The 26,183-nt window shown below is 40.2% G+C and overlaps 1 protein-coding gene and 1 long non-coding RNA gene across 8 annotated transcripts in view; one reads left to right on the top strand and one right to left on the bottom strand.

Moving 5' to 3' along the window:
* The first annotated feature begins 4 nt into the window (after positions 1-4).
* Positions 5-20,850, top strand: LOC143837610 (uncharacterized). 5 transcript variants are annotated; one of them, XR_013231032.1, is made up of 7 exons: positions 146-275; positions 2,260-2,362; positions 7,008-7,093; positions 10,457-10,522; positions 12,330-12,407; positions 18,859-19,320; positions 20,276-20,850. It is a non-coding gene; the product is annotated as an uncharacterized LOC143837610 (long non-coding RNA). The 5 variants fall into 5 exon arrangements; XR_013231029.1 differs by lacking the exon at positions 20,276-20,850 and having other exon boundaries at positions 5-158; positions 18,859-20,176; XR_013231028.1 differs by lacking the exon at positions 10,457-10,522 and having other exon boundaries at positions 7-158.
* PLEKHH2 (pleckstrin homology, MyTH4 and FERM domain containing H2) overlaps positions 4,057-26,183 on the bottom strand; it is a 76,272-nt gene continuing 54,145 nt past the window's right edge. For 2 of the 3 annotated variants that reach the window (XM_077337552.1, XM_077337545.1), the window contains exons 20-30: positions 24,705-24,884; positions 22,998-23,095; positions 21,727-21,904; positions 18,502-18,657; positions 17,965-18,062; positions 17,073-17,214; positions 12,251-12,396; positions 10,998-11,127; positions 10,296-10,382; positions 8,983-9,120; positions 4,057-4,534 (exon numbers count right to left, since the gene is read on the bottom strand). In XM_077337552.1, the coding sequence (XP_077193667.1) occupies positions 4,349-4,534; positions 8,983-9,120; positions 10,296-10,382; positions 10,998-11,127; positions 12,251-12,396; positions 17,073-17,214; positions 17,965-18,062; positions 18,502-18,657; positions 21,727-21,904; positions 22,998-23,095; positions 24,705-24,884 (1,539 nt within the window). In that variant the 3' untranslated portion in view covers positions 4,057-4,348. The remainder of the gene's footprint in view (positions 4,535-8,982; positions 9,121-10,295; positions 10,383-10,997; positions 11,128-12,250; positions 12,397-17,072; positions 17,215-17,964; positions 18,063-18,501; positions 18,658-21,726; positions 21,905-22,997; positions 23,096-24,704; positions 24,885-26,183) is intronic. The other variant, XM_077337560.1, reaches the window with a different exon arrangement.

The raw sequence follows: 26,183 nt of genomic DNA on the forward strand, positions 1-26,183 counted from the left end.
AGTTTATTGGAAGTTAACGACAAATAAAGCAGGACGTGCCCCTTCTTCGTCCTAAATTCGAATTGCCAGTGAAGTACTTATGCACAAATCAAGTATGGCGTATTCTTGACCAATGCCGCAAACAGGTTTTGGATTCTGTTTGCACCAAGGCAGTGAAAGTAATTTTTGTTCGATATACTTCATTTTAGGATTTCATTTGACTCGTATCTATACTTCAGTAGCTGAAATTTTTAGTAGCTGATGAACATATTAAAAAAATCAACTTGAAATATAAAGTTAGTGTCAAATATCTTCTCTCAGGTCTCTCATTAGGACACATCGATATCTTACTCTTCTGGAGCTGCTTAGTTTAATTGTGGCCTTTTAAAATTATTGTGAGCTTTACTGTGCTATTATTTTTCTTAGTCTACATATTTAATATTTGTATATAAATATATTTTCACAAATGAGGGATTTACATTGACTAGACAATAGAATTAAAATGGCATTGGATTGATCTTTCAGTATGAAATGCTACAGCTTTTCTTTCATAATCTCTTTATTAGAATGTTTTAGTCATATAAAAATATCTTATACAAACATTGCTAAATATCCACAAAGTAAAATACAAATACTCTACAAATATAAAAATTATAAAACATTAATTTATATGAAGTACAAGTTCCATTAAACTCTCTCTTTTATTAAGTTCATTAAACATTTTCAAGGGTTTTATATTTTTGGATTAGATTGACCTATGCAATGGGGTGCTCTCCTGAACCATAAATGAGACACTCCAGCTTTCCTTGCATCTAAAAATTGTATTTATAAGATTCTACTTTAGAATACACATCCTGCTGAAAACACTACACAATGAGGAAAGGCAGCGTTGGCTTTCAGATGTAAACCATGATATACATCCAAGTTACCTTTTCATCAGGTCCTGACCTAGCAAGTGATGTGTGCACAAAAGCCCGCTTTTGCACATGTATCACTTTTGCTGAACTGGAACAATAACATGTAGTAGTGGCTGAGTATTTATGATATAATAACCAACTCCTTCCATTTAAAACTGTACCATAAAAAAATCAGATATCACATTATGGACTTTCAATGGGTATTACTAAATTACTTTGAAACAAGCAGCAAAGCATGATGATACAGTGTGAAATGCCAGTCAACTGTAGTACTTCTTAGGATGGCCACCCACCCCTCTACATGGTGATCCAGGCTGCCTACTACTAATGTAATTTATAGTACATTCACAGTGCTCTCGCACTTCTTTCATTCTGCCAGATGTGAGCCCTGAAATGCTCAAAAGAGCATAATTAATAAGTGGATTATAAATGCAATATAATAGAACAGTCCTAGAGGGTGCTTTTATATAGCAGCAGAGTGGTAGTATATTGTGATTTTTATGGTATGCATTATTTTGCTTTTACTGCAATACCTTTGTAACCCACTTTCTGTGCTGTTCATGAAAGACAGTTTGGTGTAGTGGCTAGGAGTGCAGACTTCTAATCTGGCATGCTGGGTTCGATTCTGCACTCCCCCGCATGCAGCCAGCTGGGTGACCTTGGGCTCGCCACTGATAAAAGCTGTTCTGTCTGAGCAGTGATATCAGGGCTCTCTCAGCTTCACACACCTCACAGGGTGTCTGTTGTGGGGAGAGGAAAGGGAAGGCGACTGTAAGCCACTTTGAGACTCCTCCAGGTAGAGAAAAGCAGCATATACGAACCAACTCTTCTATGTTTGGGCCCTCTTCAGTTTAGAAAGAGATAAGAGAGATAAGAGAGGTGTCCCTACTGCTTACAGGAGCAGTAGGGACACCCAAAGAGGTACATTGAATAATCTGTCTTCTTTAATGTTTTTAGTACCAGTTTAAAAAGATGGTAGTGCCCTTTGCACATTATTTATTACATTATCTTTTATGAAAACTAATTTAATTTGGTCATAGCTCTTTAAAAGGAAAAGTAATTTACAATCATCCATCAGAAATATTTTAAAAACATGGAAACATTTCAAATTCATAAGGAAAGAAAGCTCTTTGACATCAAAGACAGTTCCCCCCACCTCTGCTAGAAAGATTTGTTCTTTGTAAATGCTGTACCGTTCATAAATGCACGACAGTTAAAGAATGAGAGAGTTCATACATGCATGTTAATCCCTTAGTGACTGCAGTATCTTGATACTTTTCATATGTGTAAGAATCATATGTTTCTTGCCTGGCATCAGAATACTTATTCTACTAATTATTTTTATTTATTACTATTTCAATAGCAAGTACAGTAACCAGGCGCTACACAAAAAAACATTAAAGACAGTAGCTCTGCTCCTGCAGTGAAATCTAAAAGACTAGATACAGACAGCATAGAAGAACAAGGTAAGTGAGGAAATTAGTCCTTCTCTTTAACGATAATGTCATAGAATTCCATAAAAATTAAATGAGTTACTAGGTAGCTATTTAAAATTACAAGCAGGCTTCAGAGGCAGTGCCTAAGTGTGCCAGCTAAGACTCATTTACCATATAAATCTATCACTAGATATAATATTCACTGACTTTCAGCTGATTTTCAAAGACAAGACTTACAAAACTGTGCTGAATCAATAAGGCAATTTGTAGATTTTGGAAAGAAATCAAAGTAAAACAGTTGGTACTCAGAGCGAGCATTATCTTTGAATTAATATTTTGTTACATTCTAACCTTTTGGGCCTGGTGACAAAGAGGAAAAAGTTGCAGAACTCCTATAAAATGACACCTTGAAAACATATTACATTACTTTATGTAGCATGAATGTAATGTAATGATAGGATGCCTTTCTAGAATGATTAAAACACTGACTCCAGCTATTATTGCCTAGTACACTGTGGCTACAATCTTAATAGGGATGGGCTATGTCTCACTGGTAGAGCATCTGCTTTGCATACAGAATGTCCCAGGTTCAATCCCTCCAGTTTAAAAAGATGGCAGTAAGTGGTGTGAAAGACACTGCCAGCCTGAGTAGTCAGTACTGATTGTTAGACCAAGGGTCTGATTCAGTATAAGCCAGCTTCATATGTAATCAGACATATTGAGGAGTGATCCCACTGAGCCCAATGAAACTTACATCTCAGTAAACATGCTCTATTCATGACCATATATCCTGACACACAACATACACTCTCCACTTTCTTTCGAACATTTTACTACCCTTTTCCCTTCCTCCGTCTTGCTCCCCATCTTCCTATTAAACATATGTAAAATAAGGTTGGGTCTCTTTTCTTCAATTTGTTTATTACTTGTTTCATTCTAGAAAATGTAAAACCATGAACCTGACTTCACACCGTGTATCATCAAACTGTATAATGGGCCCTGGTACAGAATGGGGAGATAATTTCTACAAACCTGGGAGAAGCCTAAGATGCAGAAAAATAACCTTTGAATGGAAAAGCAATTTTTAAAAGTCTGAGATCTTGTGGGATTATGGTCAAAACCACCATACAATCAGATTTTTCACAGTACAGCAGGGGTGGGAGGAGGTAAAAGTGTTGGAGGGAAAGGAGAAAGCAGTGGTGATGGTGGGAGGCAAGAAAGAGAAGAGGAAGTGGGAGGATTTCCCTTCTCAACTAATACCACTAGTAAAAACCTCACCTCTAGTTAAAATCTACTGAAAAAATACAGCTGGCATGTATGGATTCACTCTGCTGTTAAATAATCAAATAACTCAAGTGGCATACAAGCATGTGTAAATTAACTTTGAAACTGTTCATTTTAAATATTGGGGCCCCAGAACTAAAAGCAAAAGGCCTGTGTTGGAAAACTTTCTAAAAATCTCTAATACTGAACCAACATACTCAAAATTGTAATTTAAGGAATAAATCAAGGAATATTAAATAGGATCACTTGAGGGGATAGGAAGGGGTGGTTTCAATAAAAATAAATTAATCACTGGTTATTTGTTGTTAGTCAGATTAATGCTGTTTCTTGATTGTACACATGTACCCATATTTAGCTGAAATGTATCAGAATGTAAACTCATCCCCCTGAAAACAGGTTTCACTCAAAAGCTTTTTATTGTATGTAACCAACTTGGCCTCTTTTTCTTAAATAGGGGGGGGGGGGAGACTAGCCATTTCAAGTTTATACAGTTGATATCAGAACACCCATCTATTTAAATATTTGGATATGCTAGTATTTTGATGCCACAAGAGGTTTTTTTTTAATTAGTTTATCTTTTACATCACTTTCAGCTTGGACCAGAACGAACCTTCTGGTAGTACCACTATTGTTGAATAATAAAAATCCACTATTTTATTTGTGCTCCTGTAGCACAGCACAATGCAATTGTCCAACAAGCAGTCACTATACATTTCCATAGGTATAACTTTTTCATAACAAAGTGGGTCCTTTAGTTGGTCTGTTCTTCAGCAAAAATGGGCGACAACCCACGTCCTTGCAATTTTGTCTTTCTTCCTGAAGAGATAATATTGCAGGAGCAGAGAAGTGGTGAGCAGTTCCTTTTTGCTGATGCAAATTGTTAATGTAGCTGGCCATAAGAAGAGTGATCTCAAGAATCTGAAATTTTTAAAAATGTCACTGGTAAATACTTCAAATATAAGTGAATTAACGTTAAGCAAACAAGATAATGTGCTGCTTACTGACAGCTTAACATTCACACATTTCTTTGGAAACCACCAAGACCCAAACAAATAACAGCTTGGAAATTTTTATGGTTCTGGTTCATTTTCAAACATTTTAAACTATTGAATGAGGTATTAATAAAATGATTCCAAGCTCATCTACTTAGGCTTGATCCTTTAATCGGCTTCACTTTGTAGGCTGACTCTTTCACTGGTCTCCTTAAAGTGTATTCTAATGTCACCACAAGATTCAAAGAGCTCTAAAAATATTAGTTCAGGGCACCCAACCTTTTTGAGTCCTCGGCCCGTTTGGAATTATGAGACAGAATGGTGGATATGATGACATAATGTATGATATAGGAGGGGGAGCTGAACACAAAATGGCTGTTGCAGGAGATGAAGCCAACTAAAAAGTGTCAGGAAATTATGTTATGCAGAACTTAATAGTAACTCTTCAACACTTCAGACAAAAGCTTTTCTTAACAGATGGCCTTTTAAAATGAACATATATTTTTTAATTGTCTTGCTTACACACAGCTCACCTTCAGTCACACAGTGAAAATCCTTGTGTTGTATTGGCAGTAGCTGATGCATTTCCCCCTCCCCCCATTTGCATAGGCAACCTGATTTCCAACAGGCAATAAGAATCCTCACTGGGCAAATGCCCCACCAAGATCCACCCACTTTCTAAAAATACCTAACAGGAACCAGGAAAGGTGCCATGATGCCGATGGGTTTCTCCTTTAAATCACGGTGATTTAATTATTATTATTATTATTATTATTAATTAGATTTATTTCCTGTTACTCCCCGTAGGCTCGTGGCGGGTCACAATAGTCTTATCCCCATTAAAATACCCATTAAAAGACTTTAAAAACAATCCCAACATAGCGGAAGCTCTCATTATTCCTATCCCCTGCTATCAGAGTGGTAGGGAGGATGGGGAGGAGATCTAACTTACTAGGTCCGGGGGGGGGGGGGGAATGCTGGCACTCATTCGCTGACCCCGACCTCAACCAAAAACCTGGCAGAAGAGCTCCGTCTTGCAGGACCTGCGGAAAGCTGGTAAATCCCGCAGGGCCCGCAGCTCACCCGGGAGCTCATTCCACCAGGTAGGGGCCAGGACCGAAAAGGCCCTGGCCCTGGTCGAGGCCAGGTGCGCTTCTCTAGGGCCAGGAACGATCAAGAGATTCTCCCCCACCAAGCATAAAGCCCTGCGGGGGATATAATGATGTGCAGAAAGGTGAGAAATCCACTTTGCATATTACTGTAATCTTAGCATAGTATCTTAGAGGGGATATGGTTTAAGCATTTGAAAGGTTGTCATTTAGAGGAGGGCAGGGAAAGGTTTGTGTTGGCAGCAGAGGATGGGACCTAAGTAATGGCTTTAAACTAGGTGGAGAATGATATCAGCTATATATCAGGAAAAAAATTCACTCAGTAGTTCAGCAGTGGAATAAACTGCCTAAAGAGGTGGTGAGCTCCTCCTCATGGATAGTCTTCAAGCAGCAGCTGGACAGATACTTATCCTGGGTGTAGTCTGCACGGGGCTTTTTACACAACCCTAGTTCAAATGAATCCCTCCTGTCTCCACTGGATTCGATTTCCACTTTGATTTGGGGCGCTTTATATTTTCTCTCTGCAACAAGGATGATTGATCCGGAGTAACCCTACCTTTCCCCTGTGATATCCAGAAGTGGAAATAACTGATATATGATAAACCAGCACCAGGAAGTGTGCAGCTTCCTGCTTTGTGAGAATAAAGTGCCTGGGATCAAAGCAGCCTGTCCCTGATTGGCCAGGGTGTCAAGTTCAAAAGCTTCCTGGTTCCCAGGTTGCAAGGCTTCCCTCTCTGTCTTAAAGTGACTGTGCTCCAGAAGCCCTAACTTCTCTCAGCAGAGATTTGTCGCTTGGATTTATTCCCCACTCCTCTGCTGTCTCCAATCCTCCCCCCCCCCATTCTATGTAATTACCCCATGATTTCATATATAAACCGCCCAGAGCCGTATGGAAGGGCAGTATAAATAAATAAATAAATAAATAAATAAACGAACGAACGAACGAACGAACGAACGAACAAAGAAAGAAAGAAAGAAAGAAACAAAGGCGCTTGCTGTGCTTGTGTCCCCTCCCTGTTCTGAGCTTTCCCAATCATGTGCAGAAAACTTTTTTTTTCAGTGGAGGGGGGGGGGATAGAGGAAGACCCGAGTTCAAATAGATCTAGATTCAGCAGGATCCACACCGGAAAAAAAACAAAGTAAGTGCTGAATCAGCCCTGGATGCTTTAGGCTTTGAGCAGGAGGTTGAACTAGATGGCCCGTATGGCCCCTTCCAACTCTAAGATTCTTTGAGTCTATGATGTTAAAGCAGAAGTAAGATTTCTAAAGTAAGTATTTTTTTACTTCCAGGAGAATCCTATGAGGAAGATATAAAGCCAGCCTGCGAGATTATGGTGCCTGTGTGCTTCTCATGTTCTCAATATAGTTCAGAAAGGGTAAAAATCAGTGTATTTTTTAAAAGTGAAAGCAAATGTTTAGTTTTTCAGTTTTAGCTATCATCTTCTTTTATGTACTTATATTTATTTATATATTTTCATTTATATCCAACACCAAGTGGTTAATGCCATTCTCTGCTCCTGCATATTCCAGCTTTCATCTTTTACTTCTGACCTACCTAGTAACTACTGCTCTTTCTTCCTGGCTCAGATTATTTACTTTTATGGGGAGGGCAGTGGAAAGGGCAAACAAAAAGGAATAATTAAAATTAACAGGATCTTCTAGTATGGATTTCAAACAGCAACTCTCTAGTGTAGAAAAACATACCCTGACTGCAGGATAGTAAAAGAGACATTATATGGGGTCATAAGCAAAATTATCCTTAACACTATTTTGCTCTCTTATATATTTGGGAAACAAGCCTCTTGTGGCGCAGGGTGGTAAGGCAGCAGAAATGCTGTTTGAAGCTGTCTGCCCATGAGTCTGGGAGTTCAATCCCAGCAGCCGGCTCAAGGTTGACTCAGCCCTCCATCCTTCCGAGGTCGGTAAAATGAGTACCCAGCTTGCTAGGGGATAAATGGTAATGACTAGGGAAGGCACTGGGAAACCACCCCGTATTGAGTCTGCCATGAAAACGCTAGAGGGCATCACCCCAATGGTCCGACATGACCCAGTGCTTGCACAGGGGATACCTTTACCTATATTTGAGAAACAGCCTCCTGGGATGATACTGTCCAGGGCCCTGTTTGTCCAGGTCTATCCTGATTGGCCCTCCCGCTCCAGCTCCCGCCCTCCCTCCTTGCCTGCTAGAAGCCTTGTGGCTGTAGCCTTCATTAACGCCCAGGAGAAGAGAGGCAGAGACAAGGCTTTGTGGCCCGCAGGTACGCTCCTGCTGTGAGGGAGCCGTGGGGTTGGAGCCTTCTTGCGGGCCGCAAAGCCCTGCCGCCTTGCAGAGCCTCCGGCATGGCTTTGCGGCCTGTAGGGACGCTCCGTGGTTGACAGAGCGAGGGGGGTGTCGAAGCCTCTCAGGTTGAGGGAGCTGGTGGGGCCTGGAGTTCATGGGTTGTTGGAAGGGGGGGTTGGAACCTCCCTGCGGGCTGCAAAGCCCAGGCACCGCCTTGCTGGGGTGGCGCCACGCCTTTGTGGCCCGCTGGGATGCTCCCAGGTTGAGGGAGCGGGCGGGGGTTGGAGCCTCCTGGGTTGAGGGAGTGGAGGGGGGGTTGGAGCCTCTAAAAGCCCTGGCACTGCCTTGCAGAGCCAGCGCTGGGGCTTTGCCACCCGCAGGGACGCTCCTGGGTTTGGGGAGCGCGGGGGGGGGTGCGAGCCTCCTGGGTTGAGGGAGTGGGGGGGCCATTGGAGCCTCCCTATAGACCACAAAGCCCCGGCACCAGAGCTGAGCTGCCAACAGGGCTTTGCGGCCCGCAGGGACGCTCCCGGATTGACTTGGCGGGGGGGGGGGTTGGAGCTTCCCTCTGGCCTGCAAAGCCCTGGTACCACCGGTTGGAGCCTCCCTGTGGGCCGTGACAGGTACACTGAGCAGGGGGCCCTTCCCCATTCCCCTTCTCTTCCCGCCCCTTTCCAAGCGCATTTTTAAAAATGGCCTTTGATGCTAGTCTAAAATAATACACTGAATTTTGTTACTGTATACCATCTGAGGTTACATAAAGGCTTTCTTCAGTTATAAATATGCATTTATTCTTATAGCAACAAATTTCCATGCTGGGTTCTGCTACAGAATCAGTAGTCACACATGCAAGCACTGAAGTTTGAAAAGCTAGTAATAATCAACATAACTTGTTATAACAATTGGAAAAGGCAAAATTATTATGACTTATTACTCGTATATGGCTACCTATCACATACTAACATAACTTGCAAACATACTAACCTTTGGTTTGGTCATAGAAAACAAGAGTTTCTCAGTTGGCTTTTCATGTGTGTGTATGTTATTAACCACCAGCATAAAGTCATCTTGATAACCTCCAAAGGTCATCAGGTTCTTGTACAAATAGGTCACTATTAATTTCTTAAAAGATTAAAGAAAAAAAATTCAATGCAAGCAGAGAAAAGAATTGCTCACCAGTTTGTCTATGCTCAATAGCATATTTTGTAAGATTTTGCACTTTTTTGAGAGAAATACGAATAAGTAAAATTAGAATTTTTATTATATGGCTAACATATATAATTTAAGCTCACACTACATATGCCTACTTGGGAGTAAGCTGCAATGAAAACTATGGGACATATATCTGGTAAAGATTACTGAATAAATATGCATGCAAAAGATTGGCCTGTAAGTGAAACAGCCAGTTCCAACAGTGGCTATGGCAAATTAGAACAAAATAAACTACTAATAAAAACTATTTGTAGAAAATTAATTAAAAACTAGTATTTTAAATATTACTTCAGAAAAAAAAGTTATATAGTTTCATTTTTAAATTGAAATTTGAATCTTTAACACTGTTTGCCAAAGTTTTTATAAGATATAAAACGTCTGTTAAGGCACATTGCTCTCAATATATCCAGGCTACCATTATCCTATGCAATTAAAGCATTTCTGAATTTCACAAAGGATCATTTGACACATGTCTTCAGATACTATTCTGGAGGGTCCACTAACCATGGGCAGTGAGTAATTTGAAGAAGAAGAGTTGTTTCTTATATGCCACTTTTCCCTACCTGAAGGAGGCTCAAAGCAGCTTAGTCGCCTTCCCATTCCTCTCCCCACAACAGACACCCTGTGAGGTGGGTGAGGCTGAGAGAGCCCTGATATCACTGCTCAGTCAGAACAGTTTTATCAGTGCCATGGCGAGCCCAAGGTCACCCAGCTGGCTGCACGTGGGGGAGTGCAGAATCGAACCTGGCATGCCAGAATAGAAGTCCGCACTCCTAACCACTACATCAAACTGGCTCTCTGGAAAGGAGGAGTTGAAAACTCTCCATGGCCCCTCTCACTTTCATGAATGGTGCTTTGTATCTTGGCCAGTATTTGTTGTGCAAAATAATTAGAATATTTTACATCAGTATTAAACAGTCCATATAGAAATTTCTAAATGTTTTCTTTAAGCTAAAGTCCCTGACAGACAGCTAAATACCTAGGATGAAACTTGCTAAAATGAATGAAAAGATTGGGTTGATGAACATGGCTCATGAATTTCATATATTTGTTTTTGCACAACACTCAAATTATTTCTGCCTTACCATACAGCTGTATTCAAGAATGTTTATGCCATCTTCATAAACTGAAAGCCATACAAAAGCATTCTGTAGTGAAGATATTGACAGAGACTGGAAAGAAAATATATTGGCATTATTTGCGATTATTAAAATACTGAACCATTCAAAACTTTGTTTCTCAGCAGAATATCAGAAAAAATCTAAACCTGATGAATATTTGTCAAATACTCAAGACACACACACACAAAAAAGTAAGTCTTAAATTGACAATCTCTAGGTGGGGTTTGGAGATCTGGAATTACAACTGATCTCCAGACTACAAAGATCAGTACTCTGGAGCAAATTGCTACACTGGAGAGTAGATTATATGGCATTATAGTAAAGTCCTCCCTCCCCTAAACTTTGCTATTCCTAGATTCCACCTCTAAATCTCCAGACACCCCTAGTTGGTCTACTTACATGTGGAAAAATTGTCATTATTATTTGATTTCCAATTCAGTTTACAGTGCATGGGATATCTAACACAAAGTGTCTCCATAGTACTTTCCAAGTTATGGAAAGGTATCCCAGCCTTATTTTTTCTGAGAAACTGATATGGGTTCACCTTTTCAGTCCAGAGATACCAGTTTAAAATAAATCAAACTGGCGTGCAAGACACAATGTTCAGTCACTATACTATTTGCATTAATGTTAAAATAAAAACCCAAATTTACTGAAAACTCTTACTTTTACCGCAAATAACTTTGCACCAAAGAAAGGCCACTTTCGAACAACAGCAAGATAAATACGCACACAGTCGGCAGCACAATGGCCACGGAGAGCCATCCACTTTGTTGATAGTCGCTGGCAAAGCTGTCTATTGACATTAAGCATAAAGAGGTGGTTGTTGAATTTTGAATGTAACAAAGGAGAAAATATGTCAAATATCATTCCATATTAAGCAACAAAATCAGTTTTAAAAATTTGTTTAGAATATTTCTATACTGCCTCTCCAGAAAAGCTGCTCAAAGCAGCAGGTTAAAGTTTTTGGAACCTTTGATAAAAAGCTTATGTATGCAGTCTACTCCAGACGCGACAATTAGCCTCCCATGATATGTAATAAAATTTAGTGTTCCAACCCATCATTCACTTGTCAAAGTTTCAGACATACATATTTAATTATGTAAAATTTGTATCCGATGAAGTGAGCTCTGTCTCATGACAGCTTGTGCCATGCCAAAAGACAAAATGTATACATTTGGTTTCAACAATGAATTTTGTGGATATTTTGCATATATAATTGGAAAACTAGGAGTGGGTCACACAGACCTCCTTTAACATTAAAATCTTTGCAGATAGAAACTGTATTTTCAGACAGTAGCCAAAACATTTCAGAGCTGCTTTAAAAAAAATCACCACCAAAACTTGAATATTGGACTTCTTAACAGATTCTGAATTTCATGTGCAGTGAACTATGAAATGTTGCCAGTCAATTTAAGAAACAAAAGAATCTTGAGCTTTTGAAAACAAAAATGTTAATAAATATTTATTGTTTAACACAAATCCTTTTCACTGACAACCATAATCCTCTGGCTAGGTACAAACTAATTAAAAAGATTACCCAGCTTTGAAAAAGTGTTTCACATATAATGTGCATACACATAACATGTAACACTCATTATGTAGGTAATGTATTTCAGAATAGCAAATGATTTGAGGAGCATCCTCTTGTATAGCAAAGTGGCTCTGTTAAAATTTAATTGTGCAATCCTCCATTTTACAATCATGGATGCCATGTTTTAACACAAATATAGTATATGTCTGACAGCAATACCACTGCTGAAAACCATTCAGTATACTGTTTAATATGTACAAGTGAAAAATATGTTAATAAAAATTATTTAACCTCACATCTAACTAGTCTTGACATCATTGCTTAATAAAATCATTATGCAATACAGTTTTGTGATTTGTTAAAGAAAAGCATTTAAGCAGTGTACCTGAACTGTTCCTCTGAGCAGCCATCCCTGTATCTTTTCGGATAAAACTTCTCCACAACTTGTTTTAATGTTTGATTAGATTTGGACTGTGAAGTGCCTTGTCCTGCTGGAGTTGAAAAAGGCCTTTCAAAGTCTCCAATCTCCACCTAGTGGACAGGTAAGGAAAATTAAAGACATTTTAGCAATACAATATATTTCAGAACCTACATTATAATGCAGTAATTCTCAAGAATATCACTAGTAGATTACATGAAGAGGTTTGGTTATGAGATGACATAAACATAATTAAATTAAATTAATTAAACCATTTAGTAAGTCTAATTATGTCAAATATACATTAATGATTCCATTTTTACAAATTTAGAGTCCAGTGGCACCTTTAACACCAACACAGTTTTATTCAAGGTATGAGCTTTCGCGTGCATGCACACTTTCTCAAATACATTTTGCAGATGAAAGCTTATAACTTGAATAAAACTGTAGGTCTTAAAGGTGCTACTGGACTCAAAATTTGTTCTGGTGCTTCAGACCAACACGGCTACCTGCTTGAAGCATTCCATTTTTAGTAATTGAAATATTAGAGGCACAAAAAAATAATCAATTTAATTATGCATATGTAAAAAGTATATTGTGTGCTTCTAATATTGTTTTAAAGTGGCCATACGTAAGATAGACTGAGAGCCAGCCAAGCGTAAGTTTCAAAACTGGTGCTCTTCTCCCAGTAGAGGCAATAGACAACAGGGGAAAGCTTGAAGAACAACGTATTAATGTTGTGTTTGGACTACAGAGGCAATGTTGCCTTTAAAGCTTCAAAAGTGGCTGCTGCTGGAAACAGCCAACTGTCTGGAAGGATTCAAGAGCAATTACTACCCTGTAAAGCCTAAGAACACAGTCTGTTTGGGGTATTTTTAATGCTTTTCATATTATGTTGAACTAATGGAAGGTTTTTAAAAATTTATTTGATTTATATGCCTCCACTTCCAGAAACTGGTTGTTATTACTGAAGATCTCCAGGCCCCCCCTAATGGTTTGCAACCCAGCGGCTATATATGGTGGAGGAGTCAGGAATCAAACCCATCTGCTACTCTTTAACTACTTCACCACACTGGATCTCAAGATCGAGCAGGGAGGGTGGGGGCAAAACCCAGTTATGAAATAATGCTAGGACCTGAATGGAGTGGCTTTCTTGAATTTTACACTGACATAACAAATAACACATTTCTTTCCCCCCCCCCTATATCTTTCTTTCATTTTCCCCATATCATGTCTGATGCATGGACTACCCAAACTACTTCTGTTTCACATATCAATGTGTTTTATTTATTTGTTTATTTATTATATTTCTATACCATCCTCCCGTAAGACTCAGGGTGGTTTACATAAAACATAGGGGTATACACTGTAACCCTAATGACAATAACAAAAGTAACAATATCAGTAAGAACCAATATTGAATAACAATAACATAACAATTAACAACACAATAGAACTTTGTGAACAGAACCCGCAGGGGGTAGTTAGGTCCAGGATGCGGAAGGATGTCTGTGATTTCTGGGAGCGGGGGGGGGGGGGGGAGGCAGTTGAATGGTGGTCAATTTCAACGAAGGCTTGGTGGAAGAGCTTCCTTTTACAGGCCCTGCAGAATTATGGGAGTTCAGGCAGGGCTCTGATCTCTTTAGGGAGCTCGTTCCACCAGGTGGAGGCCAGGACAAAGAAAGCTCTGGCTCTGGGTTGAGGCCCGATGTGCTTCTTTGGGGCCAGGGGTCCTCAGCCAGTTGGCAGTGGCAAAATTCTCTTTGGAGGTGTAGGCAGAGAGGCAGTCTCTCAGATAAACTGGGCCCAGAATTCAACTAGGAGCCAGTGAAGTTGCTGGTGTATTTGTAAGGATCCTGGCCATGGTATTCTAGACCAGTTGCAGTTTCCAGGTCAAGGTTAAGGGAAGGCCTCTGTAGAGTAAGTTACAGAAGTCCAGTATAAAGGTGACTGTCACATGAATTACTGTGGCTAGATGTTTTGGGGCAAAGTAGGGCGCTAGTAGCTTGGCCTGGCGCAGACGGTAGAAGGCCTGCCATGCTACTCTCAAGGCCTGTGCCTCCATGGAAAGGGAGGCATCAAGAATCATACCCAGGTTCCTGGCAGAGTGAGCTACTGGAAGTTGCCTTCCATTCAGCACTTCCGCACTTGGATGCTTCCTGCCCAGGACCTTCATCTTTGAAGGGCTGAGTTTCAGATGACCCTGCCTGAGCCACCTCGTCAGTGCTTCCAAGCATCTGTCTAAGGATTCAGGGGGAGAATCAGGATGATCATCCTACAGGAGGAAGAGCTGGGTGTCATCTGTATATTGGTGACATTCCAGCCCAAACTTCCACACCAGCTGAGCTCGAGGACACATGAAGATGTTAAATAAGATAGGGGAGATGACTGCTCCCTGTGGGACTCCACATGTGAGCTGATGGCATCTAGATAAACTCTCTCCTACAGCTACCCTCTGTCCACGATCCTGGATAAAGGAGATCAGCCATTTAAGGGCTGTCCCCGGTATCCCGTCATGGGTGATACAGTGAGCTAAAAGGTCATGGTTGAATATGGCAAATGCTACTGAAAGATCTAACAGTACAAGCAGGGCTGACCTGCCTGAGTCAGATCTTGTAGGAACATAGAACTTTAATTACAGGGAAACTGCCTTTTTTTTGGCCAGCATTCTAACTAGAGTATTTTGGCCATGGGAAAATTGGGATTCTTCCCTAAACTGGTATGCCTAATCTATTTCAAATGCTGTGCTAACAGTATTTGTATAAGTATTATAGCCACAAACTGGTAAGTATTTCTTATATGATTTTGATACAAAGCCATGGACATTTACTAAAAATCTATTTTAATATTTTAGAGTAGGGGCTCCCAACATGGTATAGGCTAGACATCAGGAAAAAAAATTTCACAGTCAGAGTAGTTCAGCAGTGGAATAGGCTGCCTAAGGAGGTGGTGAGCTCCCCCTCACTGGCAGTCTTCAAGCAAAGGTTGGATACACACTTTTCTTTAGGATGCTTTGGGCTGATCTTGCATTGAGCAGGGGGTTGGACTAGATGGCCTGTATGGCCCCTTCCAACTCTATGATTCTATGGTGTCTGTGGCACCTGACAACACCTTTCATCAGCGGTTCTCAATCGCCCTCATGCTGCGACCCCAACTGCGGCATGCACATGTGTGCGTGCACATTTGTGCAGGTGCACAACAATCCAGAGGCAGCCAGTGCCATGGCTCTGCCACCTCCGCCTGCCACTAGCCACCACCACCACCACCGCAGCGGTCACCAGGAAAGGACCAGGCGCCCACAAATGGGGTTGGAACCCCAAGGTTGAGAACCATGCCTTTCATGGTGCTCATCAAGAATTTTCAGACAGTGGGTGGATACAGGTGGGCCTTTTGCCCATCAGGGCTTCTGGCTGGCTGCTGGAGATCACAAGTTTCTTCATTATATGACTGAAAGTAAGATTTTAATAGACATCCTCTTAAAGAAAGCTGCTGTCTGAAATGCTAAAGAGTTACTATTGGAGTTACACTTGACCCCACTCCCTGACATTTTGTGGTTGGCTGCATCTCTTGTGTCAGCCAGTGTTGTGGTTATATCCACAACACTGTGTCACAGTCCAAGGGTGCCCACAGAATCGAAAAAGGTTAGGGACCACTGCTTTAGAGAGCTGAGCACTCTCTATTGTGTACTCAAGCACAGCCAACTGAAGGTAGCCTTTTGAAAGTGAAAAAGAAACAAAATGCTTGTTGTTTCCCTGAACCTTTCTGCTTATTCTGTCCATCTGTCCACCCCCATCCCCACATTGAAAGATCTGCTGCTTAGATTGTTATAGTGCAGCAATGAATCTATTTCCTAGTATACAGCTGTGGTCATTCTACTTTACCTATACATCTTCCACATAAGGGAGTATGGGACACAATACTTACAATGGAGCCAGATTAATGAATCTTCAACAGTAATAATAAAAATACCCACAATTATCTGGAAAGGTTGTAAAGAGTCAAAATCCAAAAATCTGTGAGCTTTGGAAGACACTAAGCTATAAATACCTGAACACAGTTTGAGTCCAGTGGTACCTTTAAACCCAACTAAGTTTTATCCCAACTAAGAGCCTCTTGTGGCGCAGAGTGGTAAGGCAGCCGTCTGAAAGCTTTGCCCATGAGGCTGGGAGTTCAATCCCAGCAGCCGGCTCAAGGTTGACTCAGCCTTCCATCCTTCCGAGGTCGGTAAAATGAGTACCCAGCTTGCTGGGGGGTAAACGGTCATGACTGGGGAAGGCACTGGCAAACCACCCCGTATTGAGTCTGCCATGAAAACGCTAGAGGGCGTCACCCCAAGGGTCAGACATGACTCGGTGCTTGCACAGGGGATACCTTTACCTTTACCTAAGTTTTATCCTGGGTATAAGCTTTCATGTGCACAATTATACCCAGAATAAAACATAGTTGGTCTTAAAGGTGCCACTAGACTCAAACTTCGTTCTGCTACTTCAGACCAACATGGATAGTTACCTGAATCTATAAACCCTGGGACACTGTCAAATAAATATATTCAAATTTAAGTAAAAGTACTTAAGTGAGCTCAACGAACACACTGGATTTTGTCCACTGAGATCTGGATGCAAAGGTAACGCAGGCATGAAGGCCACGGGTGCCCACTAACACTCTTGACCCAACTTATTTGTGCCCTGATTCCCTGGAGGAAATATATATAAATAGATCATTTACTTAGCATTTTGTGTCATAAAAACAGTAAGTATTACCAAATAGACAACTGATAAACACAAGTCACCTGAGCTAAAAGTGCTGCCAATTCTAGTGCCAGTTCTTTGTTTACAGGGAAAAGCCCATTTAGAATTTGATCATTTGTCTGGTACATCATTAGCAGTTTTTCCCGTTCTGTCTCTCCACGGACTTGGACTGAAAAATACAGCCTGCAAATGAAAACAAAGAGATTAATTAGGCTACAGTAGTTGAATTGGTTTCCTATGCTGCAGCTGTGGGGTTTTACCTATTCAAAATGAACCTGTATCTGACAGAAGAGCAAGAGGTTATGATTCAAACCTCAGTGAACAGGATCTTCCAAAACTACTATCAAGGAGTAACAAAAACAGCAACAATAATAATTTTATTTTTATAGAGCACCCTGCTCAGTTGGCTCAGGGCAGGTAACAGCAGGCATGTACATGTAATCAAGTTACATTGAAAACAAATGTTTCAATTTAATTATTAAATAATATTAGCTTTTTAAACCACCTCTTTTAGGGTCTGCAGGTGGTCTGCAATAAAAACAGGGAATCAAGACAATGGGTCTCAAAAATGTTTATCTAAACAGCATCCAAAAGGAATATAAATCAGACACACCACTTTTCTAGACATCTGACTACTTTCTGCTCTAGCAACTAACAAAAATTGCCCTGTGCTTAAAATCAGCTTGATTATGTCCGCTTTTCAAAACAGAACAGCCAAGGGACCAGTTCTTCACTGAAATTAAGTAGTTTGATATTTAGTGACTAATTAGTGGAACTAATTTCCAGCATCTATTGCCAGCCTAGTTTAGATGGCTTTAAAAGAGGATTAGACAGATTATCGGTGGATCAGAAGCTACTAACTAATCTGAATTTCAACACTAGCAATGTAAACAAACAAACTACCCTCAGGGTTCTTCTTATTTTCTCTTTTACCTGTTTTTGTAAGTAAGTCGTACTGTTCTTGTGCCTTCACATTTCCCAGGATGCTGCTCTTTGGATACCTGTTCCCATCTAGAAATAATGTCACAGATCTATAAGGAAAATCACAAACAGCTTAATGAAAAGCAAAGAACTTTACCACATGGATTGGTACTCTATTATGGAGAGTCTCCACTCACTATTACATCCTCCCACAATAACACTAGTGGTAAGACTTTCCTCATTCTAACTGTAACAATACAGTACAAAACCACAGAAGAAGCTAGCCACCTTATGTACAAACCACAATCACCAAAAATAATAAACCATGGTCACTAAAAAATAATCTTCCAAGTAAATGTTTTTCTAAATTCCTTAACCTTTATTAAACAACCTTACATTCCCAAAGAACTCATTTATTTTCCTCTTTTCCTTTCAATAAGGAACAAGTTTAAAATCAAAACATTTAAATAATTTTGAGTATTAAAGCCTATGTAAAACTGAATGTTTTTTTTTAACACAAGGAATCCATTAAAGAGGGTTTTTTTTTACCTTGATGTTTCCCTTAAGACAATGTTCTATATCCTTGCCAGAAGGATCATCAGTAAACAAAGCAAAACCTGACTGGGCTGGTTTCCTCATTCCTGTGTCTTGATTGAGTGTATTCAGAAATTCTTCTACTGTGGTGGAAGCATCAAATCCAACAACCTACACAGAAGCAAATGCAACATGAATGGGGGACAAAAGATATCTCAAAGGCTTGAAAAATAAATATACTTTAAATATACTTAAAAAATAAATATCCACTTTGAAAATAAAGGGCACACAGCTGTATTTAAAAAGTAGCAGTCACTATGCTGTCTAATCATGTTAATCATGTTAACAACAGATATAATTATCTCTCTCTAGGAACCAGCTCTCAGGAAATTACAGCAGAATTTGCCTCTGCGAGATCATCATTTCTCAGACTCAGCAGTATTACAACTTCTAAAAAACTAATAGCACTTTGTTTAAAAAGGTGTCAAATGAACATAAACAGCCTTTCTAAAACTGACAGAGGGAAGAACAAGATTACCATCAGTATCAGAATCATGAATAGGCAGATCTACATTTACAAATGAAGATGGGAGTAAGCCAAGCTTGTCCTCTTGGAAGGAAAAATATGCAACTGTTTTATCTGTTTGAACCCATTCCATTGGTACTTCTGAGATACTATCCATAAAGAATGAGGAGAAACTATGTTGCCATCACAAAGAAGGAGCTTATGAATCAGCATAAAAGGCTCCACTAACCTACTGGAATTCATTATATAGTTTTGTTCATGTTTGATTTACTGCAAATGGATATATGTATTTAATGTCAATTATAAAGGTGAACAATTATTCCTATTTAAGCTAGTTTACTCAAACGATAATATAGTAGCAAAGAAAAAATGAAATGTTTCCACATTTATAAGTAGTTTTGATCAAAATCTATTTGTTCTGAAAAGCTGATGAAACCTGACAGTGTTTATTGATACGGAGGCAATTAGGACCACATACTTCCAAATATTTGGAACTTCTCTATCTGCACAGTGCTTTTTAAGTGGACTTAATCATATTTACTTCAAAAAAGACAACTATTGTTTCCTTTGGGGGCTCTGCAAAAGGAGTTATCATCTTCTACTTGGGTATACTTTGTGGGTGGGAGTATCATGGGTCAAATCAGCTCCAGCAGAAGAGGGACTCTTTTGAGGAAGAGGTAGTCAGCATACAGCCAGTGTTAGAGACACAATCTTAACATAGCCCGCAGTGCCGCGGGCGCTGTGGACTAAATAAAGCCGTAAGGGCTTAGGGGGAGGAGTTAGGGCGGGCTTGGTCCGGGATGAGGAAGGGTGCTGATTGGCCCCTTCCTCTGGACAGGCCATTGGTGGGGCCCCACCGATTCCCGCCCTGGCGAAAAGGGAGCAACTGCGAGCCGTGTGTAGCGCAAAGCGCCTCCGACGCTTCAGGCTGCCGGCAAGGGAACCCCTGCCAGCCGCGCGCAGTGCGGCTGCCGGGGGCTCCCTTGCCTAATGGCCGCCGAAAACCAGACACCGCAGAGGAGCCGCCGCCACGCACAGCACCAGGCCGCCAGGGAGCCGCCGCGCGAAGCCACGGCCTCCCTTCTCCACTCCTTTCCCGGGCCGCCGCCAAGACTTCCTTCCTTCACGCTACCCTCGCCTGTCCCTCGCTCTGCCCCTGCCTGCTAGCGCCCATTGTATTTCTTATACAATGGGCTTTTTTCCTAGTAATAATATAATTCATAATATTTTTTTATTTCTATCCTATCCTTTCATATTGCTCAGGAGGAGACCAGACACAAATCTGCAACCAAGTACCAGTACAACAGCCCTTCAGCCCTGAGTTGGCAATAGTCATCTGCTGGTCACCAGAGCCTTGGAAACAGCGTAGGAAAAAAATAGGGAAGCACAAGACAAGGAACAGTGCCAGGTTGGCAACACAGCACAAGCTTCACATCAGTGACGAAGAGTGTTTGCAGGAGCAGGGCTGAGGTGGCCAGCAGGTACTTAGAATGATATTTAAAAGCAGCCCAAAAAGGAGTGGTTGTGTGGAAGCAATGAATCCAATAGTTATTGGCCTTGCAGCCTGTATTCTGGACTGATTCCCCTGTCTCTGACCCTAGCATGTGCTCTAGAATCATGCTCTTGGATTTCTCCATAAACCTGAAGTTGTGAATTTGGTCTAATTTGTATTTCTACTTTGGATTGATATTATGACAAACTCTGACAGCTAAAAATGATCTGTGCCTGCATGCTGCGTATCTGCAATCAGGAGTCCAATGTTCCTTCTAAGTTGTGGAGTGTTGTGAGCAAAAATTCTACTTTGTGAACGAAAAGAGGTACTAGCATTAAAATTGTGAGCTATGCAATATTTGACTATTGCATGAATTAGTATTTTAGAAGATTATTATCATAACCTTGTAAAACAGTCTTGTAAAAATTGCTGAAATCTTATAAAAATCTCAGAATGAATTCTTGTCCCCTCTTCCATTGTATTATCACAACATTCCTGCTCCAGAAGCCACAGGAAAAGAGAGGAACATTCCACATCACTACCATTTGGGCTGTGTGAAGTCTAGCAAGCCAGCTGCTGGGTATCTCCTTGTATATGCACAGTAGCCACAGAAACAGAGAATGTGCAACCATTTTCCCACCATGGACTTGCTGGGCTGTATGAAGTCCACTGCACCAGCTAGTGGATACCTCACTCACTCTGTGGCAGCCACTGAGGCAGAAAGACAACCCTCATGTCTAGTTGGGCACTTCCTACTATGTCTGCAGTAGCTACAGTAGCACTTCCACATACCAGCTGATTCTCTGGGCTGCTTGCAATCTAGAGAGCCTGATGGTGGGTACCTCCTTCTACCCCTGCACTAGCCTCAGAGAGAGAAGTGCCACTCCCACTTCTTTGCCTGGCTTGCTGGGCTGCTTGCAGTCCAGGGAGCCAGCTGAGGGAAGGCAAACTCCTCTCTGTGTTCATGTACCTTCTGGTTCATTCATAGATATTCTTTTTTCCCTTTCCCCTTCTTCTTTGGGAGAGCTGTCTTAAATTAGTTCAATTCACAAATTTAAAATAACAGTAAAATGGAAGTTTGCTACATCAGCAACAGAATTTCAACATAATTGCTCAAAAAATCAATCTTAGCAAGGTATGACTGCTCAAGACTACACGCTTACCCATTACCCACTACTATTACTAGTCTATTACTGTACACCATTTCAAACTTAAGACATACCTGGTATATGCCATTCATGAAATGTACTGGGATACTAAAAGGTAAGGAATGATGGTAGGGATTTCGTAGAAGTATTGAAAGAATTTCCATTCTTGATGGCCTGGCTTCTCTGTCACCATTCTGCTGTGTTCTTTCTACACAGCGCTGACAATAAATTGCATACTTTCCAAATTCTGTCCTGTGAGAACAAAACAAGATCTCATGGCATGAACTCTGGGTACAGTAAAGCATGAAGAACAGTATGAATTTCAATGGTTTAGTTCAACATGAACATAGGCACCATATTCAGTTTGCATATTTATTTATTTTTTATTTATTAGATTTTTATACCGCCATTCCATATGGCTCAGGGCAGTTTACATATAACATCACGGGGAGATACATGGAACGACCTAACATATAACATAGTCAATACATCAACAATAATCTAACAGTGGTTCTGAATAACACAATTTCAGTGGTCTTAAACAACAATATAATAGGAACGGTAACTTAGCTTAGGCCCCCAGAGAGGTCAGACTGGTTCAGGCCATGGAGGGGATATCTGAGGGGGACCTGTGGATGTTATTTGGGTTTAGTTGGTCTCAGGCCAATTCCTGGTGGAAGAGCTCCCTTTTGCTGGCCCTGCAAAATTGTAGGAGTTCAGGCAGGGACCTGATCTCTTCAGGGAGCTCATTCCATCAGGTCGGGGCCAGGACAGAAAAAGCTCTGGCGCTTGTTGAGGACCGACATACTTCTTTGGAGCCAGGGATCACCAGCCAGTTAGCAGTGGCAGAGCGTAATGCTCTTTGGGGGGTATAGGCAGAAAGACAGTCTTCTCATTCCACTTTCCACCCAGTTTCAAATGTGAAATACAGAACTGTCCCATTAATATACAAGTCATCTTTCTTCAAGGGAGATGTTCTGCATTTTGGCCTCAATGAAAATAGGTGTGGAAATCACATCACGGCTCAAACTTGAACCATCAGATGATGTTTGGGGTGATATATATAATAAATGCTATTCTGGTATCAGTGTTCAATGGAGCTGTAACATTATATATAACCTAAAATAATGCCAACCAAAGCCATTCACTCAGCTAATCAAACTACATGAAGTATCTAAATGAACACCAATGGGAAAATTAAATCGGATGAGAGAACACTGCTGTATTTTTCTTTTGTCATATACCTAGGTTTATTTGTCCAAAATTTCTGGTTTTAGAAAGTTTATTAAAGAAAACCATCCTTAAGCTCTGTATGGTCTGTTATTCCAGTAATGTTTGTGTATACCTGGGATCTGCATTATTCTTCAAATGGATCTTGAGAAGCCAAAGAAATGGGTGCTGAGGAAGGAAGAGTCCCACAGAAAGTGCCAAAAGCTGCCAAGCCTGAGAACGGAACAAAACAGTATCACTGTCCAAAGTTTCTTGTAGCATCAAAGTCTCCTGGCACAAACAAGCTTGACATCACAAGAGACATTCTGAAGCTAGGAATGTGTGGTTAGGGTGTTAAGTAAACTGTGGACAGAAGGAGTAAAAGAGGCACTAATATATCCAAATGCACTTTATTTACATTTTAGCTGTCCTAAAAAAAAAGTCAGACTTCTAATCAAATTATTTAAACTGATAATGATAAACATATTTTTCTTTTCAACTATTTTAGTAATTGAAACAAAAGGTAACAATTGCAGTCCTTTGGGTTTGCCGTATAAAAGAAAATCTAATGTAGCTTCAAGATAAATTGTTTATAATATTGTACAATTTTTAAAGATCTGATGATTGACCTATCATATGTATTAGCATTTACACAAATGCTACAGAGAAATATATTCATTTAGTCTTAGTCAAGATAGATCAATGTAGAGAACCATCAAGGACTGGAACAGCTGCAGCCTGCTGTGGTTACATATGCTGTTCCTGCTATGCTGAGCGTTCAGCTTCTTGCATAAAATTACAGACACAAAATTATGATCTGTTTATGGCATTTACCGTCTTGTGCATGGTAATGAATTAGGGGTGTGTATTTGGCTAAACCAAGCCAATTACAGATTCTCAGTATAGCTGAGCCCGAATAGAAGCAGAAGAAGAGTTGGTTCTTATAAGCCGCTTTTCTCTACCCAAAGGAGGCTGAAAGCAGCTTACAGTCGCCTTCCCTTTCCTCTCCCCAGATCCCCTCTCCCCAGATCAGCTGTAGTGGGGCAGAGCTCTCAGCTCCCACCACCCCTGCTGATCCTCTCAGGTCTGTTTGCAGCATTGTGAGACCTCCCTACTGCATTCAGATCCAGCGGGGACAGCTTCTCCTGTGGAATGATTTATACTACATTGCATGTTTTGGCTGACTTTCAGAGTTTAAACAAAGATGTTATATTTCTTCTTCTCAGATCTATTGGACCTGAAAAAATTCAGGATTTTTCTGAAAAATCTCCTTGGATTTGTTTTTTAATACTGAATTTTTTTTCAGGTTCAATAGACCTGAACTGAAAAAAAATTTTTCCCACATACTCAGATAATGAATGTACATAACCACATACCATATGTAGAAGAAAACAGACACAACATTTTCAGTTGGATATTTTATTTCCCTTGGATTATGTCCATATTAGTTTATGACCAGGATAACCCATGCTAACCAAATCTCATAAGATCTCAGAAGTTAACCAGGGTAGACCCTGGTTAATATTTGGATGGGAGGCCACCAAGGAATTGCTATTCGGTGGTGGCAATGGTACACCTCTGAATGTCTTTTGCCATGGAAATCCTATGATAAGTTGGCTGCAACTTGCTGACAAAAATAAACTGAATAAACCCAACTAAAAGAGAACAACAAATCTGAAGGAAATATGATTACAGATCAGAGTAATAGAATGTAAATTCAATTATTTTGATCTGCAATCATATTTCCTTCAGATATAAGAAAGAACAAAAACAAACTTAAGAGCTGTACAATCAGCCTCAGTGTTAGTGTATTAAGTATTTTGTGAGAAAAATGCTTCAGTACCTGGACTGGTCCTATCTGATTTGGGGGCTGCCTTCTTCTTGTCTGTTTGATCAACTGGCAACAGATCTCATTTTGAAGCTCTGGATGTGTGAGACAGACTTGCAAAGCACTTTGGGCCAAAGATACATGGTAATCAATGGCAGGAGAGTCTACCACAGCATTTATAAACAACTGGCAAGTCTGCAGAAAAGAATTATAAAAAATGCAAGCTGTTGGAAGTTTCAGCAAAGCCTTTTTATTTTTAAAAGTAAAAGCTGTATTTCAATATAAAATAAATATATATTTAGAAACAAATTTAAGTTTCACAAGAACAAAATGTGAAGATAGGTGCAATACAGCAATGGAACGCTACAAAAGGAAGCCTTGAGGGTGTAGTCAGGTCTTCACTTTATTTCTATGGCTGGCTGGCAGCCACAGCCACCAATCACCAAGAGTGGAAACATATTATAAACAAAGCCAAAAATCCAGTGGCACCTACAGCAGTGTATTAGCTGGGAGGACAACCTGCTCCACCAATCGCCAACTAAAGAATAAAAAGAAGAAGACTGCCTCCATCTGGCTGCTACCACATTCTTGTAAAATTATCTTTCCTTTGGAAATCTCCAAAGCCCATATTTGGCCAAGCTTTAGAAAGTTATACAAGACAACCATATTTGTGCTGACTTTCAGAGTTTAAAATAGAAAGATAGGGTTTTATCATCCATTACTAACTTCTGCTGTATTAACGTAATACTTTATGTTCTATTATGTTCATAGCCACTGAAGTTAGTGCAGGTTATAAATGTCAGTTTTACTCCTAAAGTGAGAGTAAGTGACGAGTGCATTAAATCCATCTACACTGTATTCCAGCTATTATGAACTACTTCTGCAAAAAAGATCACTTTTAAAAACAGTTTCAGTGCTAATAGTCTTTAAGTACATATCTTTATGATGACACGAACCACATCCCTCCCTCAAAAGCAAGATCTTCCCTCTATTTTTCTTTCCCTTTCTGTTTTCCTTTTTCCCAGAGGAACACTGGCTGTCCCACCTTGTGCCAGTATGATATTTTACTACTGGTTCAGCTCAGGAACCTGAGGAAAGGGTCAGGATTGTCACTTAAACAACTGAAAATGGTTCTTGAGAAATATTTATATTACAAATCAACAAAATATTTGATTCAGCATGGAGAGGACAGGTCAAGTGAAATCAGGGGTTGAAATTTCTGAGGTAAGTCAATACAGATAACTCTTAAATAAAACCAGTGTATGTACAGACTTTAGTGCTGGGGTTTCTGGCTAATTTCTTAAGATATTCAGTTACTTAATGTTGAGAGCCTTTTATTCCAGTGTTTCCCAAACACTCCAGTGCACTATTTTTGAATATTCAATGAGTCTTTTAGTTTCTAGAAGGCTAGTATACTCTGTCCTGCACCCAAACCTCTTCTCTAATCACACCAGTACTTGTTTTGAGTTTTTAACTGATTCTTAAGGTTTCTAC

This window comes from Paroedura picta, chromosome 1 (assembly GCF_049243985.1).
Source record: "Paroedura picta isolate Pp20150507F chromosome 1, Ppicta_v3.0, whole genome shotgun sequence".
In the NCBI taxonomy this organism is placed as follows: Eukaryota; Metazoa; Chordata; class Lepidosauria; order Squamata; family Gekkonidae; genus Paroedura; species Paroedura picta.